The following is a 15,215-nucleotide window of genomic DNA, read 5'->3' on the forward strand; positions in this document are numbered from 1 at the left end:
CATCCCGATCACTCCGTCGCGGACAAGCTGGATGACCCGTTCAACCAGCACCTTGACCTGCGCCTTCTCTTCTGGAACTACCTTCAGGGGAGCAGGCTTCTCCACTCGAGCCAAGGAAAAAGGAGGAAGTCCAGTCGACTGGCTAGGGGTTGGCTGATCCTTGCAGTAGAACCAAGTCGACTGCCAGCCCCGGACCGAGTCAGGAAGGATCATGGCTGGGAAAGTACTCTTGCTTCTCATCTGGATCCCTAGACCACCGCACATCTGGATCACCCGCGTCCTCTCGTCACTCGACTTGGCCTTTTTGACCGACTGGGAACGACAAGTGAAGATGTGTTTGAAAAGCCCCCAGTGCGGTCGAGAGCCCAAGAAGTTTTCGCACATGGACACGAAAGCGGCCAGATAGACTATGGTGTTCGGAGTGAAATGGTGGAGCTGAGCCCCAAAGAAGTTCAAAAACCCCCGGAAGAAAGGGTGGGGGGGGGCAGTGAGAATCCGCGATCTATGTGGGTTGCGAGGAGGACACACTCACCCTCTCTAGGCTGCGGCTCGGTTTCGTCCCCCGGGAGCCGAGCCGACTTGTGAGGGATCAATCCTCCCTCCACCAGGTCGTCGAGGTCGTCCTGCGTGATTGCCGAGCGGATCCAATCACCTTGGATCCAGTCCGCCGGCAGGCCGGACCTCGACGAGGATCCGCCTCGGCTGGTCCGCTTGCCCTTCGCCTTCGCGGTCGCCTTCTTCGCGCGTTCCAGCGCCGCCATCTTCTCCTTCCCCATGGTGACGGGTCGAGCTCGAACAGAGGTCCGGTGATGAAGCGGAAGCGAGAGTGGCGGAGAGATCGGAGGAAAGAGAAGAGAGAGTGGGAGCACGCGGAGCAGAGGCCTGGCCCGGGACCTTTTATAAGGCCTTTCACCGAGTGGCTGACTCGTGGACCCAAGCGATCTAAACAAATCCCAGAACAGTCGCGCGCGCAGTACGTGGCGAAAAAGGTGGCGCGGGGATCGAGGAGACTTGCCTAATCCGTCCCGATAACTTCGGTTCCGCCCGTCTGGCGCACTTCCCAAAATTCGAATCCCGCGAGATCCGCGGAGAGCAGAACAACCTGTCAGACTGAAGACAAACACCCTCTACATCATCATTCGGAATTTTACCATGAAGGTTCACTCGACAACAACCAAGAATGGACCAAGGCGATTGAGAAAATAGTCGACGTCGTCACCTCAACTCATTGTTCCAGACAAGGCATATTCATGGCACAAAGAGTGGGTCGGAAGTGTTCTCAACCCCTCCCTCACTCAAACCCTGATCCATTCGGGGGCTAATGATAAAGCTATGTACCTAGGGTAGGGTCATGGACCTGTCCAACTTACCCTCCCCAAGGACATCTCTACAAAGAATTAGAAACAGTCGAAGAGAAACCATCAACCACTCGACCGTGGAGATGCACTCACTCGACCACCTTGAAGACACTCGACCACCAGAAGATGAGGAACGCTCCACTCTGCAATGGTCAGGACTTAAACCATAGCATTATGAACATTTATGGCGCTTTACTGTAGACGTTACCAGTAACGCCTTTCCTTTATGAACATTGAATCCTGTGTAACAAAGGGGAGCTGGGGCCCTGGCGCACTCTATATAAGTCACCCCCTCCTCTGGGACAAGGGTTCGCATCTTTTGTAAACTCACACACACACATATAATTCAGTCGACCGCCTCAGGGCACCGAGACGTAAGGCTGTTACTTCCTCCGAGAAGGGCCTGAACTCGTAAAACTCACGTGTACAACTCCTTCATAGCTAGGATCTTGCCTCCTCATACTTACCCCCTATTCTACTGTCAGTCTTAGATTCACGACAGCGACCACAGGAGGCAGGGTAGCCCTATACGCGTTTGGGGCGCCGCTCGTGAATGAGGCGGAAAGTGTTTCTGCAAAGTTGCTAAATAACGTATTATTATACTAAATCAGCAATAATTAATATGGATCGGAGTGAGTATAAGTAATAAGTATTGTAAAAGAAATTATGATTTCTTAGTAAGGACGGTCATTTGCGCATTTTGTTTGAGCGCTCACAATCTTTGGCTAATTTTGGACGTGCCGCCGTGGCTCGACATGCAGAAGCCAGTGCAACCGCGCAGAAACCCACACGGAAGCTTTAGGCAGGGCGGCGCATGTCACGCACCACATCGTTTAGCGCTGTAGGGTAAATCATGCCACGCCACACGTACTGCCGCGCGGGGCCCGCTGCTCACGACCGCTCTTTTGGTTTCTTCCAAAAGAGCCCCTGGACGACTGAGCTATTCGCCTAAGCAAACCCGCGGTTAAATATCTGGAGCTTCTGTTCTTTTTGTCCCTGCGACCGCGAGGACTCAAAAGTTAAAAAGATATATAGAGAGAGAGGGGAGCGGCCCCTTTCTCTCTCTAGGACGGACACGGACGACTCGACTTGCTCGGGTTTTCTCTGTCTCTACCCCCTTCTGAAACTATTTGATCTCCGATCGACCGAGGTCTCTCTCTCCGCCCCTCTTCCTTTCCGCTGCCTCGTGCCATGCTGCTACGGCTCCTCCTCTAGCTACTTCTCCTTGCGTGCGTGCCTACCTAATACTCTCTTTCTCTCTCTCTTCGTCATCTTCTTCCTCCGATCTCCTGTGGCCAAAGGTACGTGCCTCGCGCGTGCCGACGTCGTGCGTGCCGCGCGCGCGTCTCGGTCTCTCCGACGTTCTAGCGAGCGGAGAGAGAGAGAGAGAGAGAGACGGGGGTGGCGCCGGGCCGGGCCGGGCCGGCCGGGTGGATGGAATGAACCGGCGGCAGCCCGGATGGTCCCGGCTCGGAACCTGCAGCTCCTCCGCGACGCGCATGGCACGCCTTTCATCCGCGACGTCGCCGCCGGCGTCAACGCTCTGACGGCACAGCCGACGCCGAGGCCGAGCCACCACATGGCCCAGGAGCCCATTAACCAGGACCCGTCAAAGCCGCCGCCGCCGCAGGAGAGGCAGGAAGTGCACCAGGAGGAGCGACGCGGGGAGGCGCTAGTAGTGTTGCCGCCCCATCCCGCCGGCACAAGCGGCAGCAGCAGTGGCGGCAGCAGCAGCAACGGAGGCGGCGGCGCCGGGGGAGGGGACTGGTTGCGCCTCGGCCTCGGCCCGGCGTCCCCGGGCCCCAGTGGCGCAGCGCCCGACATCGATCTCTTTGCGGCGGACCGCGCGGGGACGGCGGGGCCGCGGCAGGAGACGCTCCCGGGCATGGACGTGCCGCCCGGAGCCTTCCTGCGCCCCGCCATGCCCGGCATTCCGCAGGCGTCGTTACAAATGTCTGTGCCGCGCGCTGGGCCACCTTGGCTGCCGCCTTGGAGCCACGCGGCGCAACAACCGCAGCTGCTTCTCCCGTTCGGACACCGCGGGCTCTACGGGTCTGGCTCGCCGGCCGCGGGCCCCTCCGGCTTCGACACGACCAGGGTTGTGCTGCCTCCACCGGCGGCCACCGCCGCCGCCGCCGCCGGAGTCTGGTTCGTCTTCCAGGCCGCGCCCCACCAGTGAGTGCATATATACACGTCCTACCACTCTCTGCGACTGCACTAGCTACATGGGTACACGCGAGCATTTCATGTGTTCATCGCTACTTACTCCTCCTCATCCTACATATTTCACTCGCTGCATGCCAGTTGATTAATTCGTCCTTGAATGATCAAATCCTGCAAATGCAGCGCCTTCATCTGCACGTTCTTAATCCTTTTTTGCTTCGATTCGTGTTGTTTTGCTAGGAGGACTAGCTGTCGGTGTTTTATTGACTTTGATTTTTGTCATCTTGATTTGTGCAGAGGGAGGGAACCGTTCTTGCCTCAGATTCCAAGAAGCTACTTAAGAATCAAGTAATACTCTACAACCCTTTTTTTTTTCTTTCATCGTAATCATTCTGCTGCTTCGATTAGTTGCCTCTCATCCTGCATTTGCATATTCTTTATGCGCCTCCAAATCTGCGAGGCTATGAGATGTATTAATTCATCTAAAAAACATGCTTCGGATGTAATGTGGTTTGTGCTTACTGCTGCGGCGTGGAAAATATGAGAATTTAACATGCGATTTCCTTGTATTTTGATAATTTTCAGAGATGGGAGGGTGACAGTTAGATTGTTGATCAAGTACCTGGCTAACAAGCTCGGATTGGAAGACGAATCAGAGGTATTTAAATATCAGCACAAGTCCGATTAATATCCGTTTTATTTACTAGCATTTTGCATTTTATTCTTCTTCCCCCCTTCTCCGGTCTTTTGTGTTATGGTGAACTTCTTTCTTTATTTTTATTACTGCCAAGATGCATTGTTTTCCCCTTTGCTTTTTCCAACATCGGTGATGAAAGGAACATCAGAGCTAGAAAAGAGACTGGTACGTGTACGGTACAGAGGTGTAGGTATAAAGAAAATAACATTAGACATATGCTTGCACTCCTGAATGAAATATATGAAATTTTAATCAAGCGTGACATTAAGGGTCCAGTTTGTGCTTGTTCCTATTGTAGGTGAGGGGTGTGTGTCTTGGGTGGCACATCATCCCCTCACCACTTGACAAGAACTCCTCCATCCGAGAGAGAGACGCAAAGAGGGACTAGTGAGAGGTTGTTAGATACTAGTCTAGATGGTTAGTTATCAGGCTTGTGATGGAGCTTTACTTGTTTCTTCTTCTTGCTCTCTGTCGGTTCATGCAAACAATAAAGCTGTATATATGTATATATATACTCATTTTATATTGTACTTATTAATTATTAATTATATCTTAGGGAGGGAGCCTTGGCTAGCTAGCTAACTATAGGTAGAGCCCTCACAAGCCTTTCTGTTCTTTCTTTTCCTATGCATCCTAGGGGTCAGGATATGGCCAAGGAGCTCATCATTGCCTAAAGCCCTTTCTCCCCAGTGCAATGCCTCAAATGGAGGCATAGGAAGGGCTAGCATGCAATGCATGCAACAGAGGCTTTCAGGGCTATGCTCATATATAGGACACATGAGTAGGCATATATGTGTGTGCTGTGTACTCCTACATGCATGCATGTAGAGAGAACCTCTTGCTACGGCCTGGCTAGCCAGTGTGTGCGTCTGTGTGTGGGGCTGTGCTTGTGTAAAGCCATAGCATTGTGAGGGAGGGAGGGAGATAGATGGTGCATGCCCTAGAGAAAGAAAAGGCCTCCTTCACCTACCATGCATCACTGAAAGCTATGCACCATCCTCACCTCACCATATGGAAGCATCAAGTAGGGCTTTCGAGTGTTTGTATGTGTGTGTGCATGAGGCTCTCTGTGCATGAGAGAGAGAGAGAGTGCGTGAGAGAGAGAGAGAGAGAGAGAGAGAGAGTGCACCACAACATAACGCGCGCGCACACACACACAAACACACACCATTTCCTGCTCCATCACGTACAGTGATGGATCCTTTTCATTATGACTCGAGATCTTGCTTCCTTTTGCACTCGATAGGCCTACCTAGCAAGCCTGCATATGTTCTCAGTAACTGCAATGATATATAGGCTCCTTTTTGTTCAGGACTACACGCATATACAAAAAACACAATATACTCACCATGCACAGACCGACCGGCCCTACAATAAATCTTTGGTTTTCTTATCTACATTTCTCATATGTTAATCTACTCATTTACTTTCCTACCTAGCTACATTGCCTGGCTGTTTCATTGACCAATCTCATGCACAAAATGGCATGCATGCATGCACGGTCACGCAGGAATCTTCTTGCGGATATATATACAAAAAGAAAGAAATACGTTAATGGTTACAATATGTATCTAGGTAACAATATGTAAGCCGTACTCAATGATGAAAGGATGGACAACTTTTAAGGTGCCTAATATATAATGTATGATATATTTGTTGCAACAACCTTAGGTGATGCGTGCAGACGTATACTAATATAAGTTTATACGTGGAGGGGTACTGGGTCTGCATGCATGCGCCTTTCTGTTTGAAGAGTAGACTTTGTTCATTTTCTAATTCTTTGATCTTGGTACGCAGAAGTGTTAGGGTGCACATACATACGAGCCTTAATTGCATCAGGATCCCGCTTTTGCTTTCAACTCCAATAAATCGACGTGTTTATCATATACCGTTTTATATATTTCTGGGAATTGACCTGCTAACAACAGCAAGGCCTCACGCTATAGTGTCTCGCCCACACCAATATATTTGCTTCAATGGCGTTGCATATACATATAAGGTATAACTATATGTATGATGGGTTTCATTTGCGCTCACCAATCACCACTCGGCCAGAAATATGCGAAGTGCAATATAGTTTATTAGTTCCAAAATTCACCATAACTTCTTGGGCCTTTTCATAACTATAAATGGGGGTCTACTCCATAGAAGCATATAATTAGGTATAATCAGTAAGTTAACATCTACATGCCGGTACTATAGAGGAGAATATATTCCTCAAATAACTAGCATTAACCGGGGCAATGACGAAAAATAAAATTCATCATGATCTATCATATGCACAACTTAATTATGATTTTTTTAGTTAAGGTCATCGGATCGCCCAAGTTGTTGATACCAATATCCTATATCTTTTCTCGAAAAAAATCCTATATCCTATATATCTAAGTATCCCATTTAAATGTGCATGCAAGCCATCCACATCATCAAGTGCATGCAACATTTCCACTTTCCACACATGCAAGCCCTCCACACCATAAAAAAAAATCGGCAAAAAATAATTAACCTTCAATGTCAATTTTACACCACATGCAAACCCTCTGTATATTTGAATTTTTTTTTATACTTTCATTGCTATGAATTTCTACAGCAGTGTGCAGGATGTTGTCTAGTTTATTTAGATTGCAAGCTTCACATTCCAGTTTATCTTATTTATAAAAGTTATAGTATGTAATGCAATAAAATGTTACTTACATTATTGGTGGAACAAAGTGAAGGCAAAGATATTTTTTGTCTTCTCTTTTGGTAAGCAGTTTAAACGTATTGATGTTTTTGTGCTCTTTGAACATTAAGTCTGATCAATTTCTGAGTTCAAGCCAGGCACTTGAACCCATCTAGTGGAAATGAACATCCACTCTCCTAACCAAGTGAGCTATCTTTTCTACACTCACTTATTCACGGAGTACACATGTCATAAGGTTTCTAATTGTTCAAACTTGATCTGCAAATAAACATTAAAAGTAAGTTCGCTTCTCATAGCATATACCTTCAATTAGTTATATAGGACTTTGAAAGGATTGCACACCACATGTAAGAACTATGTAAAACGTAGGCAAATCCTAATTACTTCACGCTTCTAATGTAAATTCCTGAAACTAGGTCCAGAAATTTAACTAATTATTTTTAAGCATCAGAACATTTAAAGTGTGATATTAGAAGAATTGCTAATATTGAATCACCATGACCTCTATAATCACAAAATCAATAACCAAGTATATCACCATGGCTCCCGTCAATCAGCATGCATGCACGCACGATGCATAGTATAGTAGAATGATTGATCAACTGAACATGCAAGTTGGTGTAGGATTTCTTTTTTCATTTTAATTGTCTCGTACTCCCTACAATGGGCCTAGTTTAACCGGCGCCATGGATGTATAACAATTCGTTTTTCTTTTGTGCAAAGATGCCCATCAAATAAATATTTCCAGGGTCAACTTTGTCTCTACCAGCCAATTCTTTATAATCCAAACTTTAATGTCAATCAAGGAGGTTCTTTGCTAAAAAGAGGGTGATGGTTTTACCAGGTTAAAACGTGTGTCAGCCTTGAGCAGTGAAAGTTCCCCATGACTAGGGATGCGTGCTTGATTTAACAATCTACACAGAATATGGAATGTGGCCATGCTGCGACTAGGATAATATGTAGTATTAATCAGAGTTTAGTGGCAGCCCTTAGCTAATCAAAAGATTCCATCTGTTGATGGATGCCTTTATATACTGCAGATCATGCATGCACCAAATGGCTCCACCACTTTGTATATGCATACGACTCGTACTTTCTTCTTTGTCTTTAGCAGTCTGTTGCTCTTTTCCTCAATTGCTATCTTAGTCGTTCACTTAATGTGACAGGCATCTATAGCCTTCGCTTAAAAATTACTAAAGATATATAAAACACATATATATGGGGATTGATTGGGAACAAATCCAATGCATCGTGTCTCTCGTCTCGTGTAGACTATGATGGTCAGTGGTTCAGAGCCAACATTGCATTTAATTCACTTGGTCGTAATTTTGATCTGATCATGTCGCCGGTACATAAGTACTTGGTATTCATTTCATACGCTAGAAATATGGATGCTATATACGAGTATCCTTCATGCATGTGCAAAGTTGTTAGATCATCAACCGACCTTGTGCATGTGCACGGATGCAGCAAACTAGGCTTGGATTTCTTCATAGTATTTATTGGCGTCATGCCATCGTCGACCTTACCTCACGTATTAACGGACTGTGCACCTAGCTAGCTCGTGAAAGCCAAACTAGAAATTCTCACGGGAGACAAAGCCTAAGGGGAAGGTAAGATAGCTTAGATATATAGCTTTGGTTGTGTGGTTAGATGACAAATCGAAGAACCTTATTAAGTGGGTGCACTTGCACTTTGTGGTGGAATATTTTTACACATACGTGCATGCATGTGGCCCCACCTTGTTAGCCAATGAAACAGACCCACCAAATCACCTGTTTTATGCTCGCATGATTGGTTTCGAGAAGAAAAAGAAAAGAAAAAAGGGAAATAATTAATGTGCATGGGAGTGGGGCCATGCGAGGAATGCGTGCACAGTAGAGACTAGAGAGAGACGGCCGGAGAAGTAGAGAAAGAGTGAGGGGGGGTAGAGAGAGAATAATGCCAAGTTGGTGAAGGGTGAGGCATCTCAATGAAAGTGAAGCAGGAGGAAGGAATAGACGGATGGACAAAAGCCAAAAGGACCACTAACTACTGGTACTGCTACGACGCAAACACTAGCTCTGCAATTCCGTCTCATGCATGCATTCCTTGGATCGGACGTGTCGTCCGTTGTAGTAGCAGCAGCTAGGGGGTTAAAAGCGGCGGAAGCAACGCACTCTGGAGAAGACCCTCGAAACAAGGAGCGGTGGAGAATTGCACCTTCATACTATTACTAGGGCATCCAAGTATAGTACTCGTAGTACGTAGTATTGATTTCCCACTATTTTATGTCCATATATATACTTAGTAGTAATAAATTAGCTGCTTTTAGTATGTGTAAATTGACAATCATAGGAGGGCTGGAGGGAGCATATTGCCACCACTCCTCCCTTTTTTTCTGTCATGCTTATGGATCGGGGGACCATGTGCATATATGCTAACCCCCTTTTGTTCTGGAGAGACTGATTAATTAGCCAGCTAGACTAGAGGGGGTGCAAGTTGAGTTGAATTGATTTTTGGTGATTTGCACGGGAAGAAATTGTACGTGTCAATTGTCATTGGGAATTTAATTAAGAGGGTTTTTTTAGCAGAGAAACCTACCAACAAGAGCAGAATCTAATAGTTTAAGCACACCTGAATCACTATGCAGTGCAGCATTAATTGCATGCAGGCACGCACGCCTCGTCCCTCCAACTATTAGCAGCTAAACCGGAGGCGTACTTAACCACTAATCAAGTACGTACGAACCCCCACGATGATTATATTAGATGCCGATGGCTCGAGCGTTAGTTGGAGGGTACTTGTTTGTGGCCATGCTAGAATTATATTCCCTCCCTCCCTAGCTAGCCAGCGAGCGGGGGCAAAGGGTTTATGCATGCCGCCAAGCCCAACAAAAACGTGTGAGCTCTCATATACAAGGGCCACTGGTTGGTTGGGACCTGGCACATCAATCAAAGCCAACAATTCCCTTGCAATATATCATAAAAAGAAGAGTATAGTAAGTATAAGATCGATATATGGTGAGTAGTATATGGACGTCCCTAAGTGCTCGACGAGTAGTAGTACTACTACTACTAGACTGGTAGAGGTAGTCGCTCGTGGGTCACATTGATGTAGCTAGCTGTGCTTCTTTGGGGGCAAAGCTAGGGACATTGGACGTTTGGCCGGCCGCACAAACATACATACATCATGGGTCACATGATGGAAAGCCAAATAAGTGCCAAGATTTTTGTTTACATATATTGTATGTTAGTAGAGGAAACTTATCATACTCCTGTAGAAAACTACACCAATCCAAAGCAAGACAAATAATTAGAGATGTACATACTATGGCTACGTTGGTTTCTTGCACGACTGCTAATAAGGCTATGTGCCCATGTAGTGCATGCATGATCATGCATATAATTGGCACGACATGGACAGCTATTATGAACTGGGTATAATGCTGATCATGGCCTCGGGGATTGCAATAATTAGTACTACTGATCTTTGGTCTTTATATAATTCTGCTTGCTGCCAAAGTGTTGGGCACGTCAAATGGCGTCATATATGCACGATCGATTCGATTAAAGATTCGCAGATTGTCAATAGGTGTTCTTTCCTTTTTGTTCTCTTCTTAGTGTGTGGTGCTTGATTAGGTTTCTATATATATTAACCCTTTGTCTAGCTTTGCTGTCTTTGATCGGTAGATGGTTGCATTCTATGTAGAAAAATGCACGCCTGCATGATCATGTGAGACCTAGCACACTACTTCTTGTCCTATTGCTAGTTTGGACTCGCTGGCAGTTTTTGATTGTTAGGAATATCAAATGGACTTGATTGGAAAAAAAAACTCATATATCCTTGTACATTTTTTGGGTGGATAGTATATTTTGGTTGTTAAAAATATAAGAGTAAAGCTTTGGAAATGTTTAAATAAGAGGATCAATCTCAAAGCATACAAAATGACTACAGCAGCTCCATAAAGAATTTACGCCTTTTACACACTTCTCCCACCATCTAAAATTCATCCTACAATCCTCATAAGATTGCTAAGATAAGCTTCTATCAAGAATTAGTTAACTATATCCCACACTAAAGTGCTGAACTCATACTGATTTGTAGCTAGGACATAGGAATGATTTCTACTTGTTGTTTACGAAGTTCCATTTGAGACTGAACGCTGCCATTTGAACACCCTCTTAGATAGGGATCAAGATTCTAGCCAGTACCATTTTTTATGCACTTAAATTTTACAAGATCTAGCTTGACTTAGATTTACAACCGTATTTGGCTCTTTTGCCCCATGAGCATGAGAACAGCTAGCGTTTGAATTTTTATTGACTATAAGGCCAAATAACTAGATGCTCCGTGTCACTTCTATATCTAGATGTTACTAGATACTATACGCTTATAGTATCTTAACCAATGAAATTAACCCTCTCAGTGAGGTCACATATGCGCATAGGATTGCCCAGAGGTAGATATGACGTAGTTCTTGTATATTTTTTAGTATTAGGTCATGCATTGGACAACTGATGTATTAGGTAATATGTGTATACAGCACAAATAACTTGATTTTTTTATTTGCATGTTGTGTACTTGAGAATTTGAGATAGTCAATACATCACGCGTAGGAATTTTGCATTTGCTTCAAATTGTTATGGTGGATGTTTTCCATGAACTGAACATAGAAATCCTACTCTCAAGGCTAGATATGAGCGAGGTCAAACATCACTAGAAAGTCCTATATATTGAAACTGACACCTAACGAAAAAAACGTAGTGTGCCATGCAAGATTATAATTTTCACTTGAGCTGGGGCGTTGGTTGCTACATGGATTGTCATGGGGAGAGAGGTTGAAGGGTGAGACTTCTTCAACCTGTAAACATGTGCCCACAAATGAGCCCCATTCATCATTCATGCATCTAGGCACTGTGCCGCATACTGCCATAAATAAGCAATATCCTTGGGACCAATTTTTATTTCACGAATACGCAAACCTTGCGTATCTTTTCGCTGGTTGAAGGAGAGTGACATCATAAGGGTTACATCAGCTCACTAAGCCATGTGAAATGAGCAGTGGAACATGCAGAGAAGGGGTTGCTTAGCCCCTCCTTGGGACGAATTATCAGCTTGGTTCGTGATTATTAATTAATTTGAATCACGAGGTCCATTTTGCGCTCTGTACCATGATCTGCTGTCATTGTCAACAATGTCGGTGGCGCTCTCGCTCTCGGTATCATCTAAAAATCATAATCAAGGGTAGGGCCAGACGTCCTTGTCATGCCATGGAAATGGCATGTTTGGTGGAGAAGCACGGTCAGAGAAGCTGGAATACTTGCACGCTCTTGTTGTTGGGCAGTTTGGGGGGGGATGGAAGATGAACCATTCAATCAATCAGCATCCTGTGTAGATTAGGCTCAGTAAGTGTTAAGTTTTGTCTTACTTAGCTGAGCACTTGCTTCTAGGACCTCCACCCATTGACTTGATGAGCCTGAGGTGATGATTAGTTAAATAAAGTATACGCTCATGGGCACGACAGGTGGTATTCAAGGGTTGCAGTAGCTTGGCATCTCAGATCTGTGCAATTGCAATTACAATTGCAAGCACGTTTAGTATAGTTTAGCTTTGGTTGGTTGGGCTGGGCATCTCATCCCACATGTGGCCGTGGGGGAGAAGGTAATGAAATGCCATCATCACAAACTAACAGGGGAATCCGACATCAGTATCAGGCATGCATCACTTGGACCTGCCTGCTCTTTTTCTGCATTGTACTTCTATTGGGCATCAGCCATGGAATTGCAATGCATGTTTGTGGTTGCACAAAGGAGAAAGTCCCCATCACATCACTATGTTCCTCTCGCCAGAAGCAATGCTATGCTTCTCATCCATCTTCTCACCTCACTGTAATTGACGCCTTACCTTAAAAATAGTAACAGTAGCTGATGCCCTGCTAAACTATTTTGCTTCACTTGTAATCCATTTTGTGTCCTGTTTGTTAATTTGGTCACAGTTCACTAGCATCCAATCCGTGCATCAGTGTGGAGTCATGTGTGCATCATCATCTCGCTTGCCCTATGAACAAGTTTAGGTTTTTTTGCTGACAAACTGAAGAAAATGTGTGTGTGTGTTTGCAGGTGGAGATTACATGCCGAGGGCGACCGCTCCTCCCGTTCATGACCCTTCAGCATGTCCGCGACAGCATCTGGTGCCAGAGAGACGCCGTGTCGACATCGGTTGCACCAGACACGTCAACCGCTAACCACATTATGGTTTTGCAGTATGGCAGAAGGCCGTAGTAGACAGTCCCCCCTCCCTTCTGATGTCACTCAGAAAAATGTAGATTCTACCCCCTCTTTTAACCATTTTCCGGCACGGCACGACAGGCGGCATGACGGACGACAATTCCTGACCGCCTGGCCTCGGAGGCTGCTGATGATCTATCTATTGATGAACCACAGAAGAGAAGGTGTGGAATGGAGCTTTTTTTTACCCCTGACAAACGGCGCGGTTATTCATCGGCACACCAGACCAGAGGCTTTTTTTCTTGGCCACCCCTTTTGTATACAGGCTATGTTTTCTCCAGCGAATCACTAGAGAAAACAGCTTGGAAGCTGCCTGACATGATTAGATCAAATCAAACTGTGAGAGGAAGGGATTTGACTCAAGAGTGCACTTCCAAGCCATTGTGGCCTTCGCTTCACCTGATTTACTAATTTGAGGTTCCAGCTGTCACATTTAGTTCTCCGCTGCCTGCTTCCTTTCTTCGTGTTGGAAGCAGCCAATGTTGCCCTTACTACACCGGGCATTTTTTTTTGTTTGTCCGCGACTTGTCCATTGAAGATCTTACTTTTCTTTTGTTCAGTGGTTTGTGCCACACAACTAATTTAGTTTCTAACATCTTTCACTTGAGCCTCCTATTGTATCAAGCCCATAAAACTGTACTACCGAGCATTATTTATCTCTGTTCTGATGACAGTCAAATGTGCACGAAGTTCATCCTGCAGAGAATAAGAGACATTTCATCTCACATGATGCCAGGAATAAAGCAGTCTTCCACTTTCTAAAAAATATACGTATGATGCAACCTTGCAACGCAAAAGCTGACAGTAACGCCCAAATCACACCATGTATAATTTTTGAAGCCTGAAGTGAGACAAATTCAGAAAGCCTTGAGCTACCCTAACGAAACAAATTGCTAGCTTTTGGCTCCGGCCGGGGCCGGTCAAGGAGCAGGCCAACAAGTAATAGAACAAATTACAGCAGGCGCTGATTAATACAACAAGGATTAAGGCAATATAATCAGACGGAAAGCTACACCACATGAGACGTCAATGTGTCACCGAATACCCTTCCCAGTCAGGCACCACCACGCCAGTATAGGGTCGCCGTCACCAGCATGATGCTGCTGCGACGATGAGGTGAGGTCAAGAAGCTCCAAACAACCGACAGAGATCACACGTAGCAGGCATTACAACGCACACTGCTACTGAGAAAGACAAGGGAGGGGGTCATCAGTGCAGCTGCAGGGTAAACGCTATCAAGGCGGCGTAAACATGATTAAGACAAGCTGAGTGAGCTTCACAGCAGGTCGACAGACCTGATGCCTGCTCTACTCTAGTTAAAACCAAATATAGACATAGTTAAGAGAAGATGATGCCCTAAACTAAGAACTCGGCGCGATAACTTAAAACCGGCCCGCGCGTGCAGGCGCTTGACAGTTGACAAAGCCACCTGAACAACCACATTTCTGAACCCTGAACCTGCGCCTCAACTTTCAACCGGGATAATGATAACAAGGTCATTGCAGTTGTTGCTCCTCGCTTATATGACCTCTGCACTGTTCCCTAGTGGCTAGTGCTCCCTCGCTACAGCACCTACTGCGCAAAATAGACGAGGAAAGAAACGTGGCGTCGGTGGCAAACCAGGCGGCGCTTAGAAGAATGTTAATCATGGGAAAACCAAGTGTAGCTGCAAATTCATGCATGCTCCACTTGGCCTTCTAGTCCTGGCGGTGTGTTCCGGTGAAGCTTCTGAAAATGAAGCACGCGGGCCTTGCCAAGGTTGCATCATCCCAGTTAAGATTGACGTCGTCACCTATTCACAACGTATATATAGTAGTACTGTTTTGGTTCCTCGGTTCGGGAAATGGATATTAAGCTGTGCCAGAGAATCATCAAGTAGGGTGTGCGTGTGTGTGTTCATAGGGGTGAGTGTATGCGTGTGTGTGTATGAGCGCTTGTGTAAAAAAAAAGGTAGCCCACTGTCTGATGGAAGGTTCCTTGCACACACGCACACGCTGGAAAAACGCACATGACAAATGTGAATTCTGCAGTGACCTGTAGTAATT

The 15,215-nt window shown here is 45.8% G+C and overlaps 1 protein-coding gene across 1 annotated transcript; it reads left to right on the forward strand.

Moving 5' to 3' along the window:
- Positions 1–2,445: 2,445 nt before the first annotated feature.
- LOC125537704 (protein LAX PANICLE 2) lies at positions 2,446–13,600 on the forward strand. The gene is made up of 4 exons (XM_048701029.2): positions 2,446–3,533; positions 3,819–3,869; positions 4,107–4,179; positions 13,003–13,600. Exons 1-4 carry the CDS (start codon positions 2,818–2,820, stop codon positions 13,162–13,164), a joined length of 1,002 nt encoding a protein of 333 aa, XP_048556986.1. The 5' UTR covers positions 2,446–2,817; the 3' UTR covers positions 13,165–13,600.
- The last annotated feature ends 1,615 nt before the right edge of the window (positions 13,601–15,215 follow it).

Source organism: Triticum urartu, chromosome 2A, assembly GCF_056163025.1.
Source record: "Triticum urartu cultivar PI428250 chromosome 2A, HENAU_Tu73, whole genome shotgun sequence".
In the NCBI taxonomy this organism is placed as follows: domain Eukaryota; kingdom Viridiplantae; phylum Streptophyta; class Magnoliopsida; order Poales; family Poaceae; genus Triticum; species Triticum urartu.

Coding starts and splice junctions, on each gene's coding strand:
- LOC125537704 (XM_048701029.2), top strand. CDS start 2,818: ATGGTCCCGGCTCGGAACCTGCAGCTCCTCCGCGACGCGCATGGCACG. Junction 3,870..4,106: donor AGAAGCTACTTAAGAATCAA/GTAATACTCTAC, acceptor GATAATTTTCAG/AGATGGGAGGGTGACAGTTA. Junction 4,180..13,002: donor GATTGGAAGACGAATCAGAG/GTATTTAAATAT, acceptor GTGTGTTTGCAG/GTGGAGATTACATGCCGAGG.